Source organism: Manis javanica, chromosome 1, assembly GCF_040802235.1.
Source record: "Manis javanica isolate MJ-LG chromosome 1, MJ_LKY, whole genome shotgun sequence".
Classification (NCBI taxonomy): Eukaryota; Metazoa; Chordata; class Mammalia; order Pholidota; family Manidae; genus Manis; species Manis javanica.
In genome coordinates, this window is record NC_133156.1 from 138,480,653 (window position 1) to 138,503,414 (window position 22,762).

Below are 22,762 nucleotides of genomic sequence, written 5' to 3' on the forward strand. Positions count from 1 at the left end.
AATGCTTTAGCTTGCCTTGAAGTCTGTCCACCAAACTCCCATTTTTAAACTCAAAATCTCTTCACAGTTTATGGCTTAATTGCATGGTGTATTGTTTACTCCCCCTCTGTTTCCCACACATTGATCTGATCACTCATATAGATTATGGGCTATATGAAGCTAGAAACCAGATGTTATACTAGATTATTCACATTAATGGGCAAAGCAAGTCACTATTGGACTGCTGCCAGCTTAAAAAACTAGGTGTGGAAGGAGAATTCAAAACTATTAGGAAAAGCAAGTGAAAGATAAAATTAAATTAAAGTAAACCTAAAGCCAAAGAGTGACAGGTGTTTGACCTTCTATCTGGAACATTCTTTTCTGCCTAGTAAACTTCTACTGATGCTTCAAAACCCCAGAGTGCATGTTACCTCCTCCTTTATGGTTTCTGTGGCTCCCAATTATGAAGTGTGCCTCAGCTGTGATTGGGCTGTGTGCACAGATGGGACTGCTGGAGAGGCCCCTGCAGTCACTGACCATGAGTCTGTCTCTTTGCTGGACACTCAGGTGTCCCAAGCAAGGGCTGGCACAGCTCATGGCAGTGTCCCATTCTCCACTTTCGCCTGGCCTGGCAATGGTGGGCTCTCAATTAAAATGTGAATCAGTGACCTAAAGTTTAAGTAAAAGGAGTATCTCTTTAGTAAGGAAAAGCTTATTCTTTATTATTCCTATAAAACTCTTATGATGGGTCAACTACAGGACAGCAAGGAATTCCTGAAACCTGTGGGAGGGCATTTGTTTGTTTTATTACAATATTGCTCAAAGTAAAGAAGAAAATATAGGAATCTCCTCCTACCCTTTGCCCCCTTAATGAGTTGCCAAATCTCTCTTAAGAGATTCCTTATGTTAATGGAAAGGAGTTCTTTGCACTCAAGCAAAGTGATATGCCAACCACAGCAGGATGTCAGGAAATGGGACGCGGTTCGGGATGTACCTGGGAGCAGAGTGGGGCAGCTGTGCCCAGACACATCAGTGACCATTCTTCCATCAGACTTCCTTCAGAAGCATCTAGAGGTGGAGGGCTCAGGGATTTCCATCTGTCAGAGAGGTTTTCAATTAGGGCTTGTTTGCCTTTAGAATAATAATTATAGCTAAATGAACACCTAGGTGTCCAGACACCATGTCATGTTCGTCGTTAAGTGGTGTGTGAATGTGTATATGTGTGTGTGTACATGTGTATGCTCGTGTGCTCATTTAATCCTCACCACAACCGTATGAAATAGTTACTATTAACCCATTTTAACTATGAAAAAATAAGATCCTTCTTGCCTGAAGTCATACAGCAAACAGGTAGAAAGGTCAGACTTTGGATTCAAATCTAACCTTAGAGTCCAAGCTCTTTATCCATGTGCTCATTTCGAGGAAGGGAAAAGATGATCAGAGTTCATTTAGGTAAATGACTTTCTTAAGGGTTCCTTCTCTGCTGGGTTGCACTAGGAAATATAGTTAATCAAAAAAGATATGTACAGGTCAAGCATTTTATGGTAGAAGATGATACACACATCAACCAAGCAGGTAATTGCTGAAAAGATTTCACTCAATTTGCCATTTTAAGAGGCTTTTTTGAGTGCTTTAAAAATAGTTTTATTGAGGTATAATTTATATTCCATAAAATTCATCCATTTTTTTTGTGTACAATTCAACAATTTTACTTTTAGAACATTCTAGCTTTAGAACACATTCCAGTTTTAGAACATTCCCATCACCCTTATGCTTTTAATTTCATTTGCTTTAGAATTCCTAGGTGGATATGGGGAGAAGGCGATGGCGGGGCAGGAGGAATGTTGGGAAGGTAAGGATACATGATATAAAGAAGTGAGTCTTCGAGGGAATTGTACAGCAGAAAGGGTCATTAGAGGTGATTTAATGGACAGTGGATTTTAAAAATAGAGAAGAGCTGGGATGTTGGGAGACCTGACTGACTTGGTGATGCACCAAGAGCCTGGCTTTCTGATTCTTATCCTATGGCTCTTGCAGTTACCACGGTGCAAAGAGTGGCCAGTGAATGGAGGAATTCTTGTCTATTGCTGCTGAAAAAGCATCCTGATTCTTAGTGGTTTAGAACAACCATTTTTATTTGGCTTGTTATTTTGTAGTTGAAAAGGTCCAGCTGGATGATTGTGATCCCCGTGGTGTCTGCCAAGGCGCCTGGCACTGGAGGATCCACTCCCAAGATCCTCTTCATTCACGTGCCCACTGCCTCGGTGCTCTTTGGCCTCCCTCTCCACATGGCATCTCATCCCCCAGGGCTTCTCCTCATGGCTTGAGATCCTCATAGACACTTCTTAGAGGGTGTAGCTTTTAAGAGGAAGGAAGAAGAAACTGCCAAGACAATTAAAATCTGTTCCTGGAATTGATATGAGTCACCTCTTCCAAATCCTATGGGCCAAAACACCTGTTACCCAGAGGGATGGAGAAATTGACATTCCTTCTTGATGAGCAGTGGCAAAGTCAGGTGGCAGAAAAGCATGTGGGATGGGGTGTATTGTGCCCATCTTTGGGAAACACTGGAAGCATGAATAGGAATAGGCAGGTAAACCTCTCTGAGACGTCCTGTCTCATTCAGACCTGGTTCATTCTTGTGACTGCCTAATAGCCATTGCCTTACAGGGTGAAGTTCAAACTCTGGAGCATCCTGGAAGCCCCTCTGGAGCTGGCTCCTACCACTTGCCCACATGGATTCTGTTCTCCAGCAACAATAACAATCTGTTTGCCAAATATGTCAGCTCATTCGCACAATCTTTTTCCTTTCTGTCTTTCCCACCTCTCCCCAAGTCTTCAACATACTTTCCATCAAGCCAGATTTTTTAATCCATTCTTTTCAAGTGCAGCCTGCATGTCACCTTGTTCTAGAAGTCTTCTACTTGGATGGCAACCCCATGAGAACAGAATTTTTTCTTTAGTGATTTCTGCAGGGCCTGGCATGAAATGGCATCTAATAAGTATATGTAAAATGCATACATTTATAGGTAACAGAAATTTGCAGGGGGCCAAATCCTGTGCGCGCACCTGTATGTTGGTGGTGTCATCCCACGATGAGACTCCCCTACCCAAGAACTGAGGCAAAGCCCAGTTCCATGTAGTAGACACTGTGTTCAGTGCTCAGGGTGATGGGCTGTATCCTCTCTGGTAGTGATTCTTCTGCCTCATGATCTTACAGCCATTAGCCCAGTCTCCAGAATCCAATACACAGCAAATTTCTGCTGTGTATAAATGTATGCATTCAACATATACTTATCATGCCAGGCCCTGCAGATGGAGAGCAAAGCATAAAGCATAAAGACATCAGTACACAGTTATTGTGAGATAACCATGTCAAATTCATTTTATAGAGAAGAACATTGAGGACCTCATGAGACTAAGTCCCTTGTTAGTAGAGACGATTCCTGACTGTCTGTCCCAGCCTGACCACAGCCAGGAGGAAGCTACTTTGTAAAGACTGTGCATAAATTCCACACAAGAGCCAACCTGCTTCAGGCTGTGTTCGCTGATTACCAAGGGGCTCTTGTGTCCATGAGGAGAATATGCAGAGTTTGGGCTACATGAATTCAAGAAATACAGATGAGAAGGTAGTTGCTTTCCATAAAAATTCTGCTCCAAAAACAAGGTTTAAAACAGCAACAGCCCATTGAGAGTTTAAATAATACCTTTAGCAAAGGTAGCCTTCAACCCCTTGTGGAGAGAACAAGTAAATGTGTATAACCACCTCTAATTATTCAGATAGAGATCCTCTGGGGACCCTTGTTTAAATATAATTAATACCAGATATTGAGGAGTGTAACGAACTAAAAATGCTTTATATGCAGACACACACTTTTAATTCACATGGGGCCAAATCTAGTTGCTCTGACAAACTGTATTAGACAGTGGGCACTGAAAGCAACTTTCCCTGATTTGAAATAATGGGCAGCACTATCTTTTGTTACAAGAAAAAATGAACACAGGGAAAAGGCATAAGCTCTTGAACACTGAAGAGCTGAAGTGTGTTTTTATCTTAACTTTTGGGTTTAATTGTTAGCCTTGGAGTAACAAGCCTTTGACAAGTATGAAAATCTAAAACAATCAAAACAGTTGGATAGAAGATAACATTGAGAGATGAGATATGGATGATTCTGGAAGAATTAGGAGAAAAAAAAATGGAGGAATCAATATGCTTTTCCTTAAATGAGATCCAGAGTCTTTGGTGTTCCTTATGTGGACTCCGTACCCTGTAGTTGCTAAATTTTAAAGAGTGTTAGTCCAGGAAAATTGTTGCTCCTGTTAATACTCAGTCATTTGAAGGATTTTTCTCAGTTAGATGAAACCTTCCAATTAAGGATACTCATTGTTTACAGGCAAACTTCCCACACCTACTTCTTTGATACCATCATCCTCTGAATCTGAAGAGCGCCAGGCAGGGTAGTCTCTAGGACTTAGTCTCCTGTTTCCAAAGACTTGGCATCTGGATAAAGGACAGCTTTTGTTAGTAGAGTTCCTCTACTACGTTTCTTTAGAAGGCTCCTCTCGCATGTGTAATTAGTGTCCCGGTTCCCAGCCATTCACAGATGCCTCATCTGTGTAGTGTCCCTCCCAATCCCATGTCTCTGGGCTCTGCTAGTTTTGCTTCTCACTTAGTAAACAACCCTTCACTTTGGATAAATTTCCTCCCATCCTGGAACTGAATTTTCAAACTTTGCGGGCCCTTTGATCACTCTGCCCTCGTCCTGGGTTCGTGGTCTCTTTGCAGCTCCATGTGCCTTGGGCCAGTTTCACCTTTGTCCCAGTTCATCCAGGACTTTTATTTCCCTGGCCCTGAAGTCAAAGGGCAGCCTTGACCAATTCATGTGTCTAGTCCAGCTGATCCCTGTTGCAGTGAGGAAAGCTGGGAAGAATCTCCTTAGCAGAGTGAAATTTTCTTAGAGGTCATCTCCTCCCAGGGGCTTCCTTTTTGGAAGAAGAAAACATTCCTCCCCTACTTCATAACCCTAGGACCCAGGCACACAGTCCTGGGCAGTCATCACAGGCGTTTCCAAGGTGGCCCCCTCCTTCAGGCGCTCAGTTTCTTCTCCCTGAGCTGCAAACCATACTGAGCACATCTCTGTAGTCCTAGGACAGGGCTTGTCAAACTTCTTGGGATTGCCAGGCTGCTGATGGTCTGAGTTCTGTACAATAACACGAGACCCTCACAACAATCCGTAGTACACCTGGGGAACTGCCCACCTACGTCTCTGCTTTTCTTTTTGTTGTGAGATCTTGTTCCAGGCATTTTAATTAAACAAAGCAATGTTTGGGGCCAAGACACTGTCCTTTGCAGGATATGCATTACCAGCAGCCAAGGAAGCAATAGTAAAGATTATTCCCTACAGGAAAGGGGGTCCAGAGGTTTTTCTCTGCTGAATTCCTGTGGAAATTGCAAACAACCACTTAGAGATTTTTTTTTTCTTTTTAATCACTGTGTGTTAAGATTATATTAATTACATAAACTAATTGATGATCATTCTAAGTGAGTGGCCTCCATTTAAAAAATGTGAACAAGAACAAGAAACCTTTGCTTTTCTGATAACATTTGTCTTCTCTTTCAATTTCAAAAGCCAAATTTAGGGACAGTGACTATCCAAACAATGGTGAGTCTTCTAATCCATAACTGCCATTTATTTCGGTCTTTAATTTCTTTTAGCAGTGATTTGTAGATTATCTTTAAAAATTTTTAGGCTTATTAAATTCATGATTTACGGTATTTTTTTATATAGTATTGTTTTGTAATTTTATTTTCCAACTTTCTGCTGCTGGCATTTAAATATAGTTGATCTTTGTTTATTGATCTTGCATTTTGAGACTTCGTTAACTCCTTATTCTATAAGGTTTTCTTACAGGTTCCCTAGGACTTTCTACATAGATAATCATGTTATCTACAAATAGAGATAATTTTACACTTCCTTTACAATCTTTGTACCTTTTTTTTCCTTGCCTTCTTTCATCAACTAAGACATCTATCTGGTTCACTATTGAACAGAAGTAATAAAGATAGATATCTTTGCCTAGTTCCTAATCTCAGGGAACAAACTTTTCTTTCACCTTTAAGTGTGATCATAGCTTTAATTTAACCTTTTCAGGTTAAGTTTTCTTTCTGTTCCTAGTTTTCATCATGAATGGGTGTTTGTCATATAATTTCACCACATCTCTTAAGAGGATCTTTTCCTCTTTTGTAGTTAACGTGGTCAATTAAATTGATTGATATTTAAATTTTATATCAATCTTGCATTCCTAAGATGAACCCCACTCTCTCATGCTGCATTATTTTTCTTATATATTGCAGTATTTGATCTGCTAATATTGTAGAGGATTTTTTCTTTTCATCTTTGCTCATAAGGAATATAAGTCTGAAATTTTTCTTGTAATGTTTTTATCAGCTTTTGGTAACAGGGTTCTGCTGTTCTCATAAAATGATCTGAAAAATGTTTTGTCCTCCCTTTTCTGAAAGAGCATATGTAACATTGATATTATTTTTTCTAAATGTTTGATCATATTCTCCAGTGAAACCACCTGGTCCTAGAGGTTTTTGTTGATTTGTTTGTGAAAGTCTTTTGTTCCATACATTCTATCTCTTCTTGAGTCAGTTTTTAAAAGTTATGTTTTCCAAAGAATTTATCTATTTCATCAGTGTCATTGAATTAACTGGCATAAGTTTTTTATGATACTCCCTTACCACTCTTATCATGTTACGATCAGTCATTTTACACATCGCTCTTTCATCTCTTAGTCTTTGCTAGAGTTTTATAAATTTTTATTAATTTGTCAAAGAAGCAGTTCCATGTTTTTCTAATTATTTTCTCTCAGTTGTTTAGATTTCACTGTTCTCAGGCAAAGCAAATTATTTCTGTCTGACTTTTATCTCATCTCTGGTGAGTTTATGAAAATGCTTTTCTAGCAGAGAAGACCTATACCAGATCACGAAATCACTTTTAACAAGCAGCCTATAAATACAAGTCTACAAAGAATGGGCATATAATTAACTGAGTGTTGAATCTATATGTCAAATTGATTACACATTGAGGTGTTTTCTGCCAGCATTTCAAATCCCACCTTATAGTGGTTCAATTTAAACATCTTACAATGATTGAAAGTAGGTTTTAGCTAAGTTCCCCACCTTACAGTGGTTCAATTCAAACACCATACAATGATTGAAAGTGGGTTTTAGCTAAATTCATTTTTCTGAGGCAGACACTTCTTAAGAGCAGGTGTTCTCTCCTGTGATGCTAGTGAGTAATCCCACCTGTCACAGAGCATGCTACGAATCATAGGACTGTGATCTATTAGCTTATGACTCGTATCTGGCCTGCCTTGTGAAAACAAAGATGAAACAGTACTTTCGAGGGAATGATTTAATGCAACACCAAATGAATCTTTCTCTGAGTTCAGTTCCATTCCCTCTGAGCAAGTGTTCTTTTCAGGGAGGGACTGGGCTCTAAATTGAGAAGGTGCATTAACTCTTTCAGATGATGGAATGACAAGTACATCTTTCTTAAACAGCTTCCTGCGGGGCTGCTGGAGTGTATGCCTTTCTCCAGTTCTTATCTTACAGGCTGGAAGTGATTTATGCAAGGAGGAGATTCTCAGTCTCACCTTGCCTTAGGCTCTATCGTTTCTTTAAAGGAAATACCTAGCTTTTTCTTCCATTCTTTCTTCTGTGAAGGCAGGTGTAAACCCATTCTACTCAGTCAGATTTCATTGGTGAGGGCAACAGTTTTACAGCAGTTTGTGGTAATTATTGGAGTGCTTACTCAATTTCCTGTGAAGGTACCCCACTAACACGGAACCCCACACAGTGATGCCCGACTCTGGTGCCACCATGTTTCAGAAGTGGTGTGTCCTTGAACAGTTGTGCTTAGAGAGATTGTTAAATAATTTTCAACATGAGTTTATTTCCTTCCAAACTTCATTAAAATTATAGAGATAAAAGTCCTTGAGATAGTCTTATTTATTGTTGATATTCTTTTAACAAACTGCAATGTTTAGAAGGAAAAGTATTTCAGAATGCCAGTTGGGATGTTATCTGTTAGATGCAGTTGGCTTTCTGCTGTACTCAGCTGCTTTTTGCCTATGTTGACTTTTCTTCATCCCTGCAACCACCTTTTAAGCAGGTATAATTATGCCCATTTTGTTTTTGCTTTCAGATGTTGCATGTGCCAGCTGAAGTAGGGAGGGAGAAGGAGAACAGACAGACATTAGGCAAAACAGGGGGTTTCAGAAAGGACTTAGGGTTTGGAAACAGATCTGAGTTTAACTTGTCCCTCCTCTACTGATTGGTGGTTTGGCCAGAGCTGGAACTTTGTCTTGCAGAGAGTGGATATGGAGAGGATGTTACTTTGGTGATCAGATAATGGAAATTAAAGTCAGGATGCCTTGTATTCAACCATTCCCTGGGTGTGTGCAGCTGTTTGGTGAATGCAACAGGGGATGGACTTGGCTTCTGCCTTCATGAAACCTGCAGTGTGTGGACAACAGGGAAATAAACAACCAGCTAGGGTCCAAGCGAGAAAGAAATCCACACTAAACAGAAGTATGAACCATGGATTACGGGGTCTACAAAGAGGGCTTCTGCTTGGAAGAGAAGGGGTATGAGGGGATGGCTTCTTACAAGACTTGGCATTAGCCAGTTATGGATGGATAAGAGATTTCATCTGGTGTGAAAAAGGGAGAAGGGCATTGCACGCTGAGGGAGGAACCAAAGTCAGAAAAGTACTGGGCATTTGGGATAACACAAGGAAGTCAGGTTAGGAGGAATCAAGGAACATACAACCTCCCTCCCTCTCCTTCCTTCCTTCCCTGTCTTCCTTATAATATTCCTCCATCCTTTTCTTTCATCCCTACTGCAACAATGGTGTGCCAGGCACTGGGAATATGTGCTGAGCCAAACAGTTGCCCTCCCTCCTGGGGGCAATCCCCCTTTCATTAGGAATGCAGACTTGGGAGTCACATGGAGGATCAGGGAATGACCTGGGCTCTAAATCCAGCTGGAAAGGTAATTAAGTAAACCACAGAGGGCAGACTTGAAGCTTTTACAGGAAAATTGCAGTGGCACTTCAAGGACGTGTATACGTAATTAACGGTCGTCAGAACTCAGGAGAGTTATCACGCAGTGTGGTATAAGGGGAAGAGCATGAGCCTAGGAGCCAGACAAGCCTGGGTTTGTATCTCAGCTTTAGTCCTTACTGGGTGTGGAACCTTGGGCAAATGGTTTAACCTCTCTCTGCCTCACTTTACTTATTTTTAAGATGGATATAATAATAGTACCTTCCTCATAGATTTGTTTTAGGGATTAAATGAGTTAATATGTATAACCTCTTAGAAAAGTGCCTGGCACATGGTGACTCCATATAAATATAGTCTATGATTATTAAATTACTTCTTCTAGAGCCCTAAATGAGGATGAACTTCCAGAGGGTATATTGGTCCCATTTTTGCAAGAAATAATGCACTCAATAGTTTGAATAGAAATGAACATCTTTTCAGGAATATAAAAGAGCTGTAGATATTCAAATATTATGGAAAAAATAAAATAGCAATTATTTAGAGTCAGTCTGGTTATTGTAATATTGCTTCCAGAAGAAATTTAAGTGAAAATATATATATATATTATACATATGCATATCAAGTTTTAGAGGAGAAAAGTGCATTTAGCAGTTGATGGATTTTGTTCAAGAGTCAGAAACATCCTGCAAACTAAAATCCAGGCCTTGGATACCATTGGGGTAGAGAGAGAAACCCCTGGAGACTCATCTATTTTTATTGTCTAAGCTAATTGTCTATTAACACAGCTTTTTGAGGCTCTGGTGCCTTAGATAAAGTGTGCCTTCCAGGGCAAGGACACTTGGTGGGTGTTTCCTAGTGGTGGAAAGCAGCATTATTTTTCCTAGGGGAAGAATGTGAACAATCCCATTTTTTGCACATAATGGTAAAAATAAGAAAGAACATTACATAATGGGCAAAGAAATTACCAAGGTGACATCAGTGTTCAAAGAGAAATCCCTATGTTCATAATTGGTTTAATAATTTTGGTTTTTCAATAATGGTTGGTCCTTATTAGCTATTCAGTGAAATGGTGCTAATTTTAAGGTTCATTAGTATATGAAGAAATCAATGCACTTTTCAGTTACACTTTTTTAGCAGAGATATAAAACCCAAAATTTCAAGAGCTCATTGTCAGTTTCAAGCAGTTTATCCTTCTTGAAAAATAAGCTTCAAAAATCTCAAATTACTTATTATATCCACAGCAAAGAATAATTCATATGATAATAGCAAATCATTAAGCTGCTCGGTATACTGGAATCGAAAGTTTTCTTTCTTCCCTAACTTTCTGACATAATTTTAAGCACATTAATTCCAAACTTCCAGGTATTTGAATTATAAAGCATTTTAGATGTGGTGTCACCAAACAAATGTGAAGTGTCAGTGTTCCTTATTCCTGATAAATCTGTCCCTTCAATCATCCACCTTCCCTGCCAAGGAACAGCTGAGACTCATGTGCCAGAGGCCTGCTTGCTGAGCACAGCCTCCCAGCACTTGGAGTCATGTTGACTGAGATGTAAAGCACCACAATATCCTTTGTCCTATTAGATACCAAGGCTGCTTTCAGACTTCCCAACCAGTTCCCCCAAATCCGAGTGTGAGTAGGATCTAGCCACATTGTGCCCACGGCCACCATGTTGTTATTGAACCGGCGTGTCGGCAGTCTCAGATCAATTAATTATTAAGCCTAGCTGACGCTAAATGTAACAGTTACACAATATTGAGTTGTCCAAATTTAACTCCATTTAAATTACAAACTACATCTGGAACATAAAAGATTCCTGGCAAAAGGAAAATCAGTGTCAGTAATTTCCACTCCTGGTGAATCCTTCTCAGTCACCTTTGATTTCCTAGGACTCCTGTGTTCAAGCTACATATTTGGAAACATGTAACCCACCATGTGAAAAGCTCAAACACACACACACAATTTGTATATGTTTGCCTCATAGATTTAAAGGTATGCTTCATTTTCATATATCTGATGTGATTAATAAATCAACAAAGGGTAACATAATGCATATAGACATATAGACAGAATACCATCCATCTAGGATGAATGCCAGTTTCCTATATTGCTTGCCATGTTCTGAATTTAATGCAAATTTTAATGAGCATCCACATAATAAACAAGAATGACAGACATTGACACTCCACACTTATTTGATGACACCAAATTCAAACTGGTTTAAAATTCAGATGTCTTGCACTTTGAAATTAACATGTTTAAAATTACATCAGGAAGCTAATTTAAAAAAAAACTTCCGATGCACGCTTGAAATACATTAATTCATTTGTAATGATAAAATAATATGGACCAGTTTATTCATCCAGAATTGTACAAGCAAGAGCTATTTTTTCAATAAAAATTAATCTTCACATTAAAATCATTAGAAATATCTTTCTTAAAGATTTCCACCAAACTTTGTCATTTGGTCCTGGTTTTTAAAATAAAAAACACATGACTTTAGAGAACGAAATATTTCAAGTGCATTTTGACATTTAATCTTTAACCAATAATTTAATAATATATATGAATATGCAAAGTCAATGCATATTTAAAATATCATATGTAAATTACTTATGCTAAGAGAGACAGAGAAGCAATGAGGCAGAGAGGGAAGTTACAGGGAGCGATGGGCTGGCCGTTTGAGGGTGTGCATCTATTCATGCTTAAGGTAAGTAAAGATCTCACCCAATGGACACTGATTGTCCAAGCTCATTTTTGTTTAAAGGTTATTTAAACTGTTTAGGGATTCTTCCGACAAGCCATATGTTGCAGCAGCCAGAGCTCTTCCCCACAGAAAGAGGTTGTACAGATTGCTTAGAGTTTTGTTGCTTTGTGGCAAACCATAACAGCAATTCTAGCTTTGTTTCTGTCTAAGTTATGCAAAAGTGAGAATGGGACTAATTCTCTCAAGTAGATAATGCCCTTGAAAGCTTTTTGATCATTTGTAATCTAAATCCTCTCAAATATTGCTACTTAAGGCACCAAATGATTCTCCCCATTGAATAGAGTGGTACTTATACAGTTGGTGAGTTTCAAAGATACTTCCATTTGTGTACAAATTCTAAATCTTGACAAAAAAATGGCTTTATAGGTAATCTATTAGATAATTAAAAGTAACTAATATCTACATATGAAATGTACCAAATACAGATAATGTATAATTTTATAGTTCCCTTATAATAATTTTAGTGTGTTATCTTAAATGACTTTTTCACTGATGTTCTTATATAACTTATTTATTTGGTTTTTACATCTTTTTCTGCAAGAACAAGAGACAGTTCCCCTTTTGGCAGTAGCCAAATATGTTAAGTGCAAAACAAATTTCCAAGTAGAGGAGTCCTCATTCACATATCGTCATCATAGTGTATTTAATTTCATGCACATGTGAAAGATAATAATGTGATTCCCAGGTACTAAATACTGCTCAGCCATTCACTCTCAGTACGGTTATCTGGAATAAAAATAGATTGAACTTGCAGAGTAGTGAATGACTGAAAATAATGAAGCTAAGGCAATTCATTAATCTTTATCTGCTTGTCTGTTTGTTATAGCCTGGATGAAATGGAAAAATTCGTTTGGGGGCTGATCAGACTGAAAAGGGTCTAACATTATGAAGAGAAATGTGGGGCTGGAAATGCTTTTTTTTTTTTCTTTTTAATTCATATGCAGCACCTTTTTCTTACATGCCTCTGTTTTTCTTTTAGTGGCAAAGCATTTCTATAACACTGGTTGAGAAAGTTCAGATGATTGCTGTAATCCTAGGATCCCTGTTCTTAATAGCGAGTGTGACCTGGCTCCTCTGGTCAGCCTTCAGCCCCTATGCAGTGTGGCAGAGGAAGGACATCCTTTTTCAAATCTGCTATGGAATGTATGGTTTTATGGATCTAGTGTGCATAGGTAAGACTGTGTCATTCAACATTTACACCCTGTCAGTAATTCATTTCTTGCCGCTCTTATATTTTCATACCAGTGGGATGTAATATAGAATGTTGTGGGTCACATGATCTTGGTTCTCCCGTCAGCTAACTCTCTGGAGCATCACAGTCTGGCCACTTTTTCCTCAAAAAGCGTAGAATCTGTATCCTCAAGTAGACCTAAAAAGTTAACAGGATAATGCTCATTTAAAATGACTTATTTCAATGCAAAGCGGGGAGGAGTGGAAGAAATAATTTGGGGTGGGTGATATAAGGACAGTCATTTATTTCTGAGGAATAAGAACAAATCAGCACCCCTCCACAAAGCTGGGAAAACTGACTGATGCCAAGGGCAATATTGTGCATTTGGGGGGGACTGGAACCTGGAGGCCTTTTACATCAAGGAAGTCTGACATCAAGGCCAGGTGACTCAGATTCCCCAAAGCATAAGAACTCCTCAGAAGGGGAGGGACTGGGGGACAGTTTTCCTTACTGGCCTGTGTCTCTTCTTTTTACTTAATAAATTAAATGAGTTGGAGAAGAAAAAGAATTAAACATTTTAGCTTAAATAGACTCTACAGAAAAATGTTGCTTACATGGTTCACGTGACCTGTCTTGTTGGCTCCCTAATGCCATGAGAAAATCGAAGCTGATTCATGCAGCATTTGTGGTGTGTGTGAGGTGCTCTGGGAACTGTGATGGTGACCATTGGCCAATGGGGGACAGGGACGTAGAGGGACAACACAATATGGAGGGGATTTTCCCCGCTCTGATGTGGTTCTCAAAGTGTAGTCCATGGGCTGTCAGTGGCCGCAACATTACCTGCAGCATCCTTTTTAGAAGTGCACATTCTTAGCCCTACCTCAGACCTGCCAAATGAGAAACTTCAGGGTCAGGGCCTCAGCCATCTGTGTCTTGAAGGCCTGCTAAGAGCCTGATGCGTGCTGAAGCATAGGAACTGTTATTTCAGGGAATAGATTCCCTACATAGGGTCAGACACCTTGGCTTCTGATCCTGGCCTGCACTTGGACCGATAAACTTCCTCTCTCCATATCCTGTATTCTCACCCATAAAAATGGGAATAGTAATCCCTAGCACACAGACCTAAATAAAAGAAATAATGAGTCTAAAACCATTATGTTACTTATAGGAAGTTGTAGATCAAGGGTATTTGAATAAATCACAAACATTGAAATGATTTAAATCACTTAAATTAATGCCTCTACTCCCTAGAGCCTAGATTTAACCAGCAGCTTTCATATTCTCAGTCACTTTTTTTCCTAAAAGAACTCCACAAATTTTTAAAATATTGTCATCCTGAATTTCCTCTCCTTTTCTTCTTTTCTCCCTAGTCACTAGTACCAGACTAATAGGAAAGAAAATGACCAAATTCCAGGCCAGGAAGGAAAACAGAAGGGAGAGAAATGTCATGAATAATATGTAAACTGAACAGATCTTGCTTCAGTAACTGGGCTAATCATGTATATGAACAATTTGCATTTAATGTGATAATGCACATATAAGCATTTGAAAATTCTACATCTCTGTACGATGTAATCTCTAGGGTATTGCTTTAAAGAAGAATCATAAAAATTGTTCTACAGATCGCTCAATAGATTCACAGGTAGTCTTTATTCTGTCTTTCAACATAAATGTTATGGAATGTGGTGTTCCATTGAAATTAAAAGGAGAAATGGAAAACAAAAGAAGCTTCCAATCCAACCTGGAAGGAAGGAAGTCCAGCTGACTTTCTTGGTATAACTGTAGCTCTGAAAAGAACCATATATTTCCTGGCTAAGAAATCATTTTCCTGAATTTCACAGGCTTTCATTTAGTGCTGAATTATTATATCTTAAATTTTGATTGCTAATGCCAGTCTTTTAATCAAGGCTACTGGGATTCTGGTTTTAGAAGCACATACATATGAACTAATGATTTTTTGGCAATATATGACATATCTGGGCTTCCTTTTGGACTTTGGGTATTTGCCCATTTTGTAAAGTGAAGTTCCTTAGGAACAAAAACCAATTGCCATTTTTCTAAAAACACTTTGGAGGGGGAATTTTTATCTCGTTTTAAATAATGGCAGTACTTTTCATTGTCTTTTGCCTCATCAAATATAAACCTCATCATTCAGTGACTTTTTTGTATTTTTTGAAAAATAGTAAAGAATTCAGATTGAACAGCATTGTTTATTTCATTTGGCAATCACATTAATTAGTCTGCTTGGGCCCAGAGAAAAATCTTATTTTTTCACAAAAATTGGGAAGCTGCTATAGTTGAGTTAGCCAATACATGGAGGTTGTCAATAACCAACTGGATCATAGCCAATAATAGCTCTGGATAACATTTCAAATTAATTAAAATGTCTGCTAATTAAATGTAGACAGTAACAAAGTGGATTACATCAATTAAACCTCAAATATGCCTGACTGCAAGACTTAGTGTCAGAGTTAGTGAGAAAAGCAGGTTTATGACTTTGAGTCTATTTTGCTAAGCTTACTTCAACAAATATTTATGAAGAACTTTCTCACAGTGTTAGATGGTGGGAACCCAAAAAAGAGTGAGTCACTTTCCTGCCCCCATGGAGCTCCCAGGCACACAGGGAGGACAGACAGGTAAGCAGGTCACCGAACACAGTGGGATGTGCACTTACGGAAGTACATGCAGGAGATAATAGGTGGACAAAGCAGAGAGAGATTCTGGGTGTTGTATGAAAGGAGGGGATGGTTTCAGGCAGGTTTCATGGGAGGTGGTAGCCAAGAAGGCTGACAGACGACTAGATGCTTGGCAAAGGGGGAAATTGGCCCCCTTGTCACCTTTTGGGGATGTAAGATTGGCTTCACATTCAGAGGGCTTTAAAGTTGTTGGAAGCCTTCCCACATTCCTGGTCGTCCAAGCTTTCCAAACTTGTTTATACCTAAATGAGAAGGAGCAGAGTGGCAGCTTCATAAATGCACTTTTTAAAAAATAATTCTGAAAATCCATAGTTACTCCAGAATCAAAAAATGTTATAATCTAGCCAGTAATGCTTAGAAAGAGATTATTGTAATGCTTAGAAAGAGGTTATTACTGGATTATTAAATAGAAATGTAAAGAAGTATAAAATATTCATTTACTTGGGGAAATTTGTTTACTTATTTCCAGACACAGTGAATTTGTTGCTTTCATTCATTATTAATTAATATATTTCCTGCTTTCCTATGATGCAGTTTTTTCTTGATATTAAAGTTTTGAATTCTTCCAGGGATCTAGGTACCCTAGATAGTTGGAATACCTACCTCAGGGCCATCCATAGAACTTTCTACAATGATGAAAATGTATATCTTTGCTGTCCAATAGCACAGACTCTAACTACATTTGGCTATTGAGCACATGAAATATGGTTAGTGAGGAAGAGAAACTGAATTCTAAATTTTACTTTAATTAAATTAATTTATATTTACCTTAAATATCCACACATGGTCAGTGGCTACCACATTGGACAGCACAGTGTCTAGATGACATAATGAAACATGTAAGGGTTTGATGAACAAGTTTCACCTCATCCATATAAAAGGATTGTATTTCTTAAGTGATAAAGAAATTTGGTTCCACGAGAGATGAATAAGGTGAAAAAGAGTTCAAGAGGATTCAAAGAAGGCTATTAAAAATGAGTGGGTGGTGGTCAAGAGGTAGACACAGATCCATAAAAGGGAGACATATCTTGAGGAAATTAAAGTACAACAATAACTTTATTGGATTTGGGGAGCTCTTTTAAATATTTATATAGACAGCATTCACACTATAATTGGGTGCCAGGAAAACTAATATAAAGGATTTAAACCACCAAGATGCTATAGCCCAAGGGCAGTAATTTAGGGAGAAGAACTCCCTCCTAAGATTTGCACAGTGGACAAAGGAAGATTAGCAGACCCTGAAATGCAAGAGCAAATGCATGGAGGAAGGCACTGGGCACAGGGTTTGGTTCTTCACTCCATGCTTTGCCCAGTGAGGAAATCGAAGGCTATGCCTTTTATTAAGCTTGTGCCACAGGAGCAATTAATTCATTTAGTAATGACTTAAAGATTGAGGGGCTAAGGTGGCCATGAGTTCAGAAAGTCTTCTGATTAACTTGCATCTAAGAAATGAGGGCAGGCACCAAGTCGTTGGAGTGTCTGGTAGCACCTGAAGAGGTGAGTTCAGTTTCTTGTAGGAACGACAAACTAAACCTAAAACCCTGTTATGTCACTGGGATTCCTGAACTAGAGAGGGAAGGGCTTACACTAATCTCATTAAAAGTATAAATTAGTGCCAAAGCCATGTCTGGAAAATGTTTTGATCTTCCTTGAGATACTAAGGGAAGGAACTGACTATGGTTACAAAATCTTAAAACTTGGAGTACTTTTGTTCTGTTTAAAAACTTCCCTAGTTATCCACATAATGTAAATGTATACACATTCAAATTAAAAAAAAACAATTTGTGAATATACTGAGTTAAAAAAAAGACCACTTCACTCACACTTCCACTGCTCTTTCTGTTGTGTCACTCCCTTTGCAGAAAAGACCCCTTCCCACCATTTTGGTGAGATCTTTTTCATTAAGTTTACATAAATGCTTTGGGCACATAGACCCTAAGGCATGTTATTTTTCATGTAAGCAGGATCATACTATTCGTATTGTTGAACAAATACTAGTCTTTTTCATTCAGTGATATGATCTAGAAATCATTCCCTGCCTCAGATGTACAACACTCTGCTTAGCCTCCCTTAGCCTTCTGCAACTGATGGCAGTTTAGGAGCTTAACAGTTTGCTGTTCGGATGTTCTGCAGAGGGCATCACATGTGTGAGGACTCTTGCAGGCAGCATTCTGAGAAGTGGAAAGTCTGGGTTGAGTAATAAGCATGGGTTATGTTTTGCTCTCTCTAAAGACGTTACTGATTAAGCCTCCTCCCAAATACATGACACTCCCCGTTGCCCACACCTTGAAGAAATCGGATATCACTTTTTTGACATTTTCATTGGTAGTTTGAGCCACACGCAACTCCATCAGAGTGCTTTTCTTAAAATCCACTGTATAACTATTTAGACTTGTGGGGTAGTTTTATCTAAGAGAGTAAGAAGGGCCCCACTGGGCCCCGCTAGTAATGCAGCTTGTCCTGCCTAGAGCCTTGTGGGATACCAGGGGTGTGATGTGCAGGGATGCAGGCTAGCTCTGTGCTGGACACAGTCCGCTTACTCTTCCTGAAAATGCAATCTAGCAGGTCAGGGGACAGAGAGCAAAGATCACTGCCTCTCAAACACTCTGCATTCCCCAGCACATTTTCAAGCTCTGGAGTTGGGTGAGATTGTCCTACCCATTATACTGTTAGCGCTGGGGGATTTCACCTTCCCGCCTGTCTCCTTTTTCTTATAGAAAGTGCTCCCTGAAATTGCTCTAAGAAAAATCACCTACTACTGTCACTTGGCTCTGTGGCTAAGCAGTGATTCTGTTATTGCTTGTTCTCCATATTCTATTTCTCAAAGCACAAGCATGCAAAATGGATGAGATAAACACACACACACACACACTAATGTACTCACCAGGAACCAAAAATCATATTAAACATACATTTACATGTTAAAAGATGAGGTATTATTTCTCACTTTTGATATTGCTTCCTTTGCTATTTTTTCCCCCAGGCAGAGCAGCTAAAAGTAGCGTGTAATTTAACATCTCACTGATACAAAACTTAAAATGTATATTTTTAAATTCTGTGATATATTCGAACAAGTGAAGAATTTTGACCAAGAATTTCAGGATAATCAAACTCCTGGTTACCACAAATGAGTTCTTCCCATCAGGGATGACTAACTGTTTATTTAATGCGAAGGTTGTCGCTTCCTAAAGTGTCATCTTTCTTCTTGTGCCTTGCTTTCAACAAATATAAACCAGTTAGCACAAGCAGAGCATAATTAAGAAAATAAATCAATGAAGGAAAAAAAGACTCTAATGCATTCCAAGCAAAAATATAAATGACTTTTAGACTATCTCTTGTTTAAAAATTTCCATGCTTTCTGACACTTCTCAGCATGATTCAGAAGCTGATAATATTTCTTAAAGTATTTTGGATGAAAACATGTATTTTCATCCTGAAAGTGTTTTAAAGAAATTAGTATCGCAAGTTGGAAAATGCCATAATTTAGAGCAGAAAAAAAGTGAGTTTGCTGGAGACCAGAGGAGAGCCTTCAGGTCTTACATTGCCACATTGGGTGGGTCATCAACCATACAGATGAGCATGCTGGGAAGAGTGGGATCTGGCAAGGTTTGTAAAATGTGCCGTCCTTGGGTCATTGTAAAGAGACAGTGGGGTTTTTTTTCTTTGTTTTAGACCGCAGATTATTTATGGATAAATACAAAATGTATCAAACAGCTCTGAGTGAAAAATTTTGAATTACCAAGAGAAGGGTGCTATTCACCACCCTCCTTAGGAGTTGCACAGAGGGGCTGCGGATGTCTGGCAGAGTGTGGTTTCCCCAAGGAGAGCCAGGGCCAGAGAATTCAGCGCGATCTGACATGGGCTTTCTCTCTAGGGAGAGCCCCCAACCTCTTCACAGCCCCATCCCATTCAAAATTGTCAGCAAGTTTGATCCTGACGACTTCAAAAAGACGTCAAGTAAAAATTGTCACCCCGGAACATTGGGAGCCCGGATCCAGCCTTTCATCGAGCTCCGCCTCCCCCTGCCCCCGTGGCGGCCGCCGCCTCCAGGAGTGGGAGCGGAGCCGGGAGGACCCGATGGCCCCAGCGTGGGGTTGCAAAGGCCGCCTGAGTGCCGCGCCTGCCGCCCTGGGTCACAGCCGGAGGCGGATCTGAGGAGGCGTGGGTGCTGCTTCGCTCCGAGTTCCAGAGGCAGCACGGATGCGGATGCACGTGCGTGAACCGGGCGCGTTGCAAAGGAAGCCCAGCCAGAAGCACAGCTTGGCTAGGAAAGTAGATTAGCCAGTATTTAGTTTCTGAATCTTCCTGTTACAGTTTTCCCTCTAGACATGAGAAGACCATCAGCCGCATCTGCTCCAGGAAATGCTTCCGTTTCCTGATCTGTAATTTGACTGGGGATCTGCATCCCTCCAGAGCCGCAATCTGGCTTTTTAGAACTGCGCCCAGCCTCTCCTGTGAGGATAGAAACCTACTCCTGCGCCGAGCTCTCTGGAGTTCTCTTCGGGCTTCCTCCCGAGCCTGGGTGTGACGCTGGCCCGCGGGGCGCACGCAGTCTCAGCTCTGCGGCCCCCCGCAGCAGGTTGGCACGCCCTGTGAGCCCCCTTGGAAACATCCCTTAGAGTGGAATTCCTTTACAAGCACCGATCATTATGTCCTGATTTCAGAATGCCTTCGCGTGCATTGCGCCGCGGGAAGTGCCGCAGCTTCATGGAGAAAGCCAGGTGCACTGGGGGCGCCTGAAGCGAGCAGGAGCCCCTGCTCTGCTCCCAGTTCAGCCCCGGATCCTTCCCGTTTCTGATTTCGGAGCACATCCTGGTCAGGCCCCTGGGGGGAGAGGCGGGGCGGCCCTTTGCAATTCAAAATTGTTAGAGGAAGAACAAACCTTGATTCTTTACATGCTTTGAAAAGTAAGCTGTTATTATCACTGTATTCTGGAGGTACAAATTATAGGCTTTCCTAGCCTTAACCATACTGATGTTTACCAATTTCTCTAAAGATTATTATCATAGTAGGTTATTAGTGATATTGTTGCCTTTAAAACCTAAGGAAATAAAATAGAAGGGAACTTGTTTTTGCTGCTTGCCCTTCAGTTCTGTGTCTGAAATGGTCTCTCAAAGCTTATTAGCTCTTTAGTCCTCCTCCTGGGGTGGGGGACACAACCCAATGCCACCTTCTTCTCTGGTTTTGTGGAGTTAATTTCTTTTGGAGAAACACAGACTTAATGCAGAGCAACACACCAAATATTGTGTCATTGTTCTCCAGCTAAATGTGACTTTCAGCCACCCCTCTCAGCTGGTGACAGTGTGGCCTAAGAGGTACCAGTCTTCTGTTGAGCCAACATTCATTGAGTGTTTTTGTCCTGCCCTTGGAATGCAACACAAACAGAGATATAAAGAGGAGTCTGCTGCCTATTTTGTACAGCCCATGATCCAAGAATGATCTTTACATTTTTAAATGACTGCAAAAAACATCAAAAGAATAATAATATTCCATGACATACACAATCTATTGGAACATGGACGCATCCATTCACTTATGTGTTGTCAATGAGTAGTTAGAACCTCATCAGTGAGAGACCATAACCTTCACATGGCCTAAATTATTCACTCTGGCACTTTTCAGAAAAGATTTGTGAAGCCCTGGGATATAATGTGCTCCCTACTCTCCAGCTGCTGGAGTGAGATAGTTGGGGAAATAAGCAATTAAAATACAACATGGAAAAGCCAGAAGAGAATTATATGTGAGAGCAGATGGGGGAAGACTTATCATAATTAAGGTCAGCAAAATCTATGAGGAGGGAGAACTCTTTAGCTAAGTTTTAATGAAGAGCAAGAGGGGAGCAGAGACCTGGACCTGCCAGTACACACAAATATAATATTTTTAAGGAATCATAATGCAGTTTTGTGTGACAAGAGCAAAAGATGCTTGTTGGGGAGTAGAAGTGAGGAGATAGGGCCCAGTCATGGAGAGGGATGATGTGGGTGGAGGCTGGGGGTGGGACCAGACCACAAGCTCAGAGCTCTTAAGGGTGGTCTGCTGCACACGACTGGTCAGCTCAACATAGAGGAAAGGGCCTTGACAGTCAGGGCTAGTTGATGGGGAGGGAGAGGGAAAGCCACGCTGGAGAAGGTGAGACAGATAATAATCCAGGCAGGTGATTAAGTCTGCATTAAGACTCATAGGCATCTGCCAGAGTTAAAGAGGTTAATCACATGATGTGCATTTCAGTTCAGTGAAGGTTAGAGGAAAGGACGAGGGGCCATCATGTGTGACTGACTGAGGCAGATTGGTGGATGGGAGAGAAAGATGACAAGTTCCTTTTGAATATCTTCCTTTTGCAGAATTTCTGGGGAATCCAAGCAGATATGGCCAGTAAGCATCTGGATTTATGGGTCTGGGGCTCAGGATAGATTCGAGCATAGATTTATACCTGGTCTTGATACCACTGTCTGTACGGGAAGCTGTAGGTGAGATGCGCAGCATTGAGGACCACAGCGAGGTTTGCGGACAGGGGAGTGTGACCAGGGAAGAGGAGGGGGCTCAGGTGAGGCGAGCAAGAAGGAACTTAGGGAGAAGGACTCAGTGGCCAGTAGTGCCAGACCTCATGTCAAGAGTAGGTGAAATGGGGCTCAAATGAATTGGCTGGATTTGGCAATATGGGAATTGAGCGGCTGCACAAGGGGGTAGGAGGCTGAGGAAGGCTGAGATATGCAGAGAGGCCCAGAATGTAAGCTCACAAATCTTGGTTGAACAAGGATTCAGTGAAATGAGGGCAGAATCTAGAGGGGGGTATGGAGTTGAGGAAGGTGCCCATTTGTTTTAATGGTATAATTAGGCATGGGCAGATGCTGAGAGGAAGGGCCCAGAAGAAATCAGAAAAAAGACTGAAGATCCAGGGGGTGGGCATGCACTGCTGGATGCCCAGCACTCAGGCGAGCAGGTTGCCTTCCCCAGGAGAGACCAGTGGCCCTGGGATGGGCAGGTAGAGGAGAGCGGGCACAGCTGGAGTTGGCCGTGCATCTCCATGGAGAGCAAGTTGAAGGGCCTCCTTGCAGAAGGCTTCCAATTCCTCAGTC

The 22,762-nt window shown here is 40.5% G+C and overlaps 1 protein-coding gene across 1 annotated transcript in view; it reads left to right on the forward strand.

Annotated features, from left to right (window-relative positions):
* The window catches only part of MARCHF11 (membrane associated ring-CH-type finger 11), a 102,205-nt gene that overhangs the window by 61,420 nt on the left and 18,023 nt on the right, over positions 1 to 22,762 (forward strand). The window contains exon 3 of the mRNA XM_037027028.2: positions 12,799 to 12,991. Within this exon, the coding sequence (XP_036882923.2) occupies positions 12,799 to 12,991 (193 nt within the window). The remainder of the gene's footprint in view (positions 1 to 12,798; positions 12,992 to 22,762) is intronic.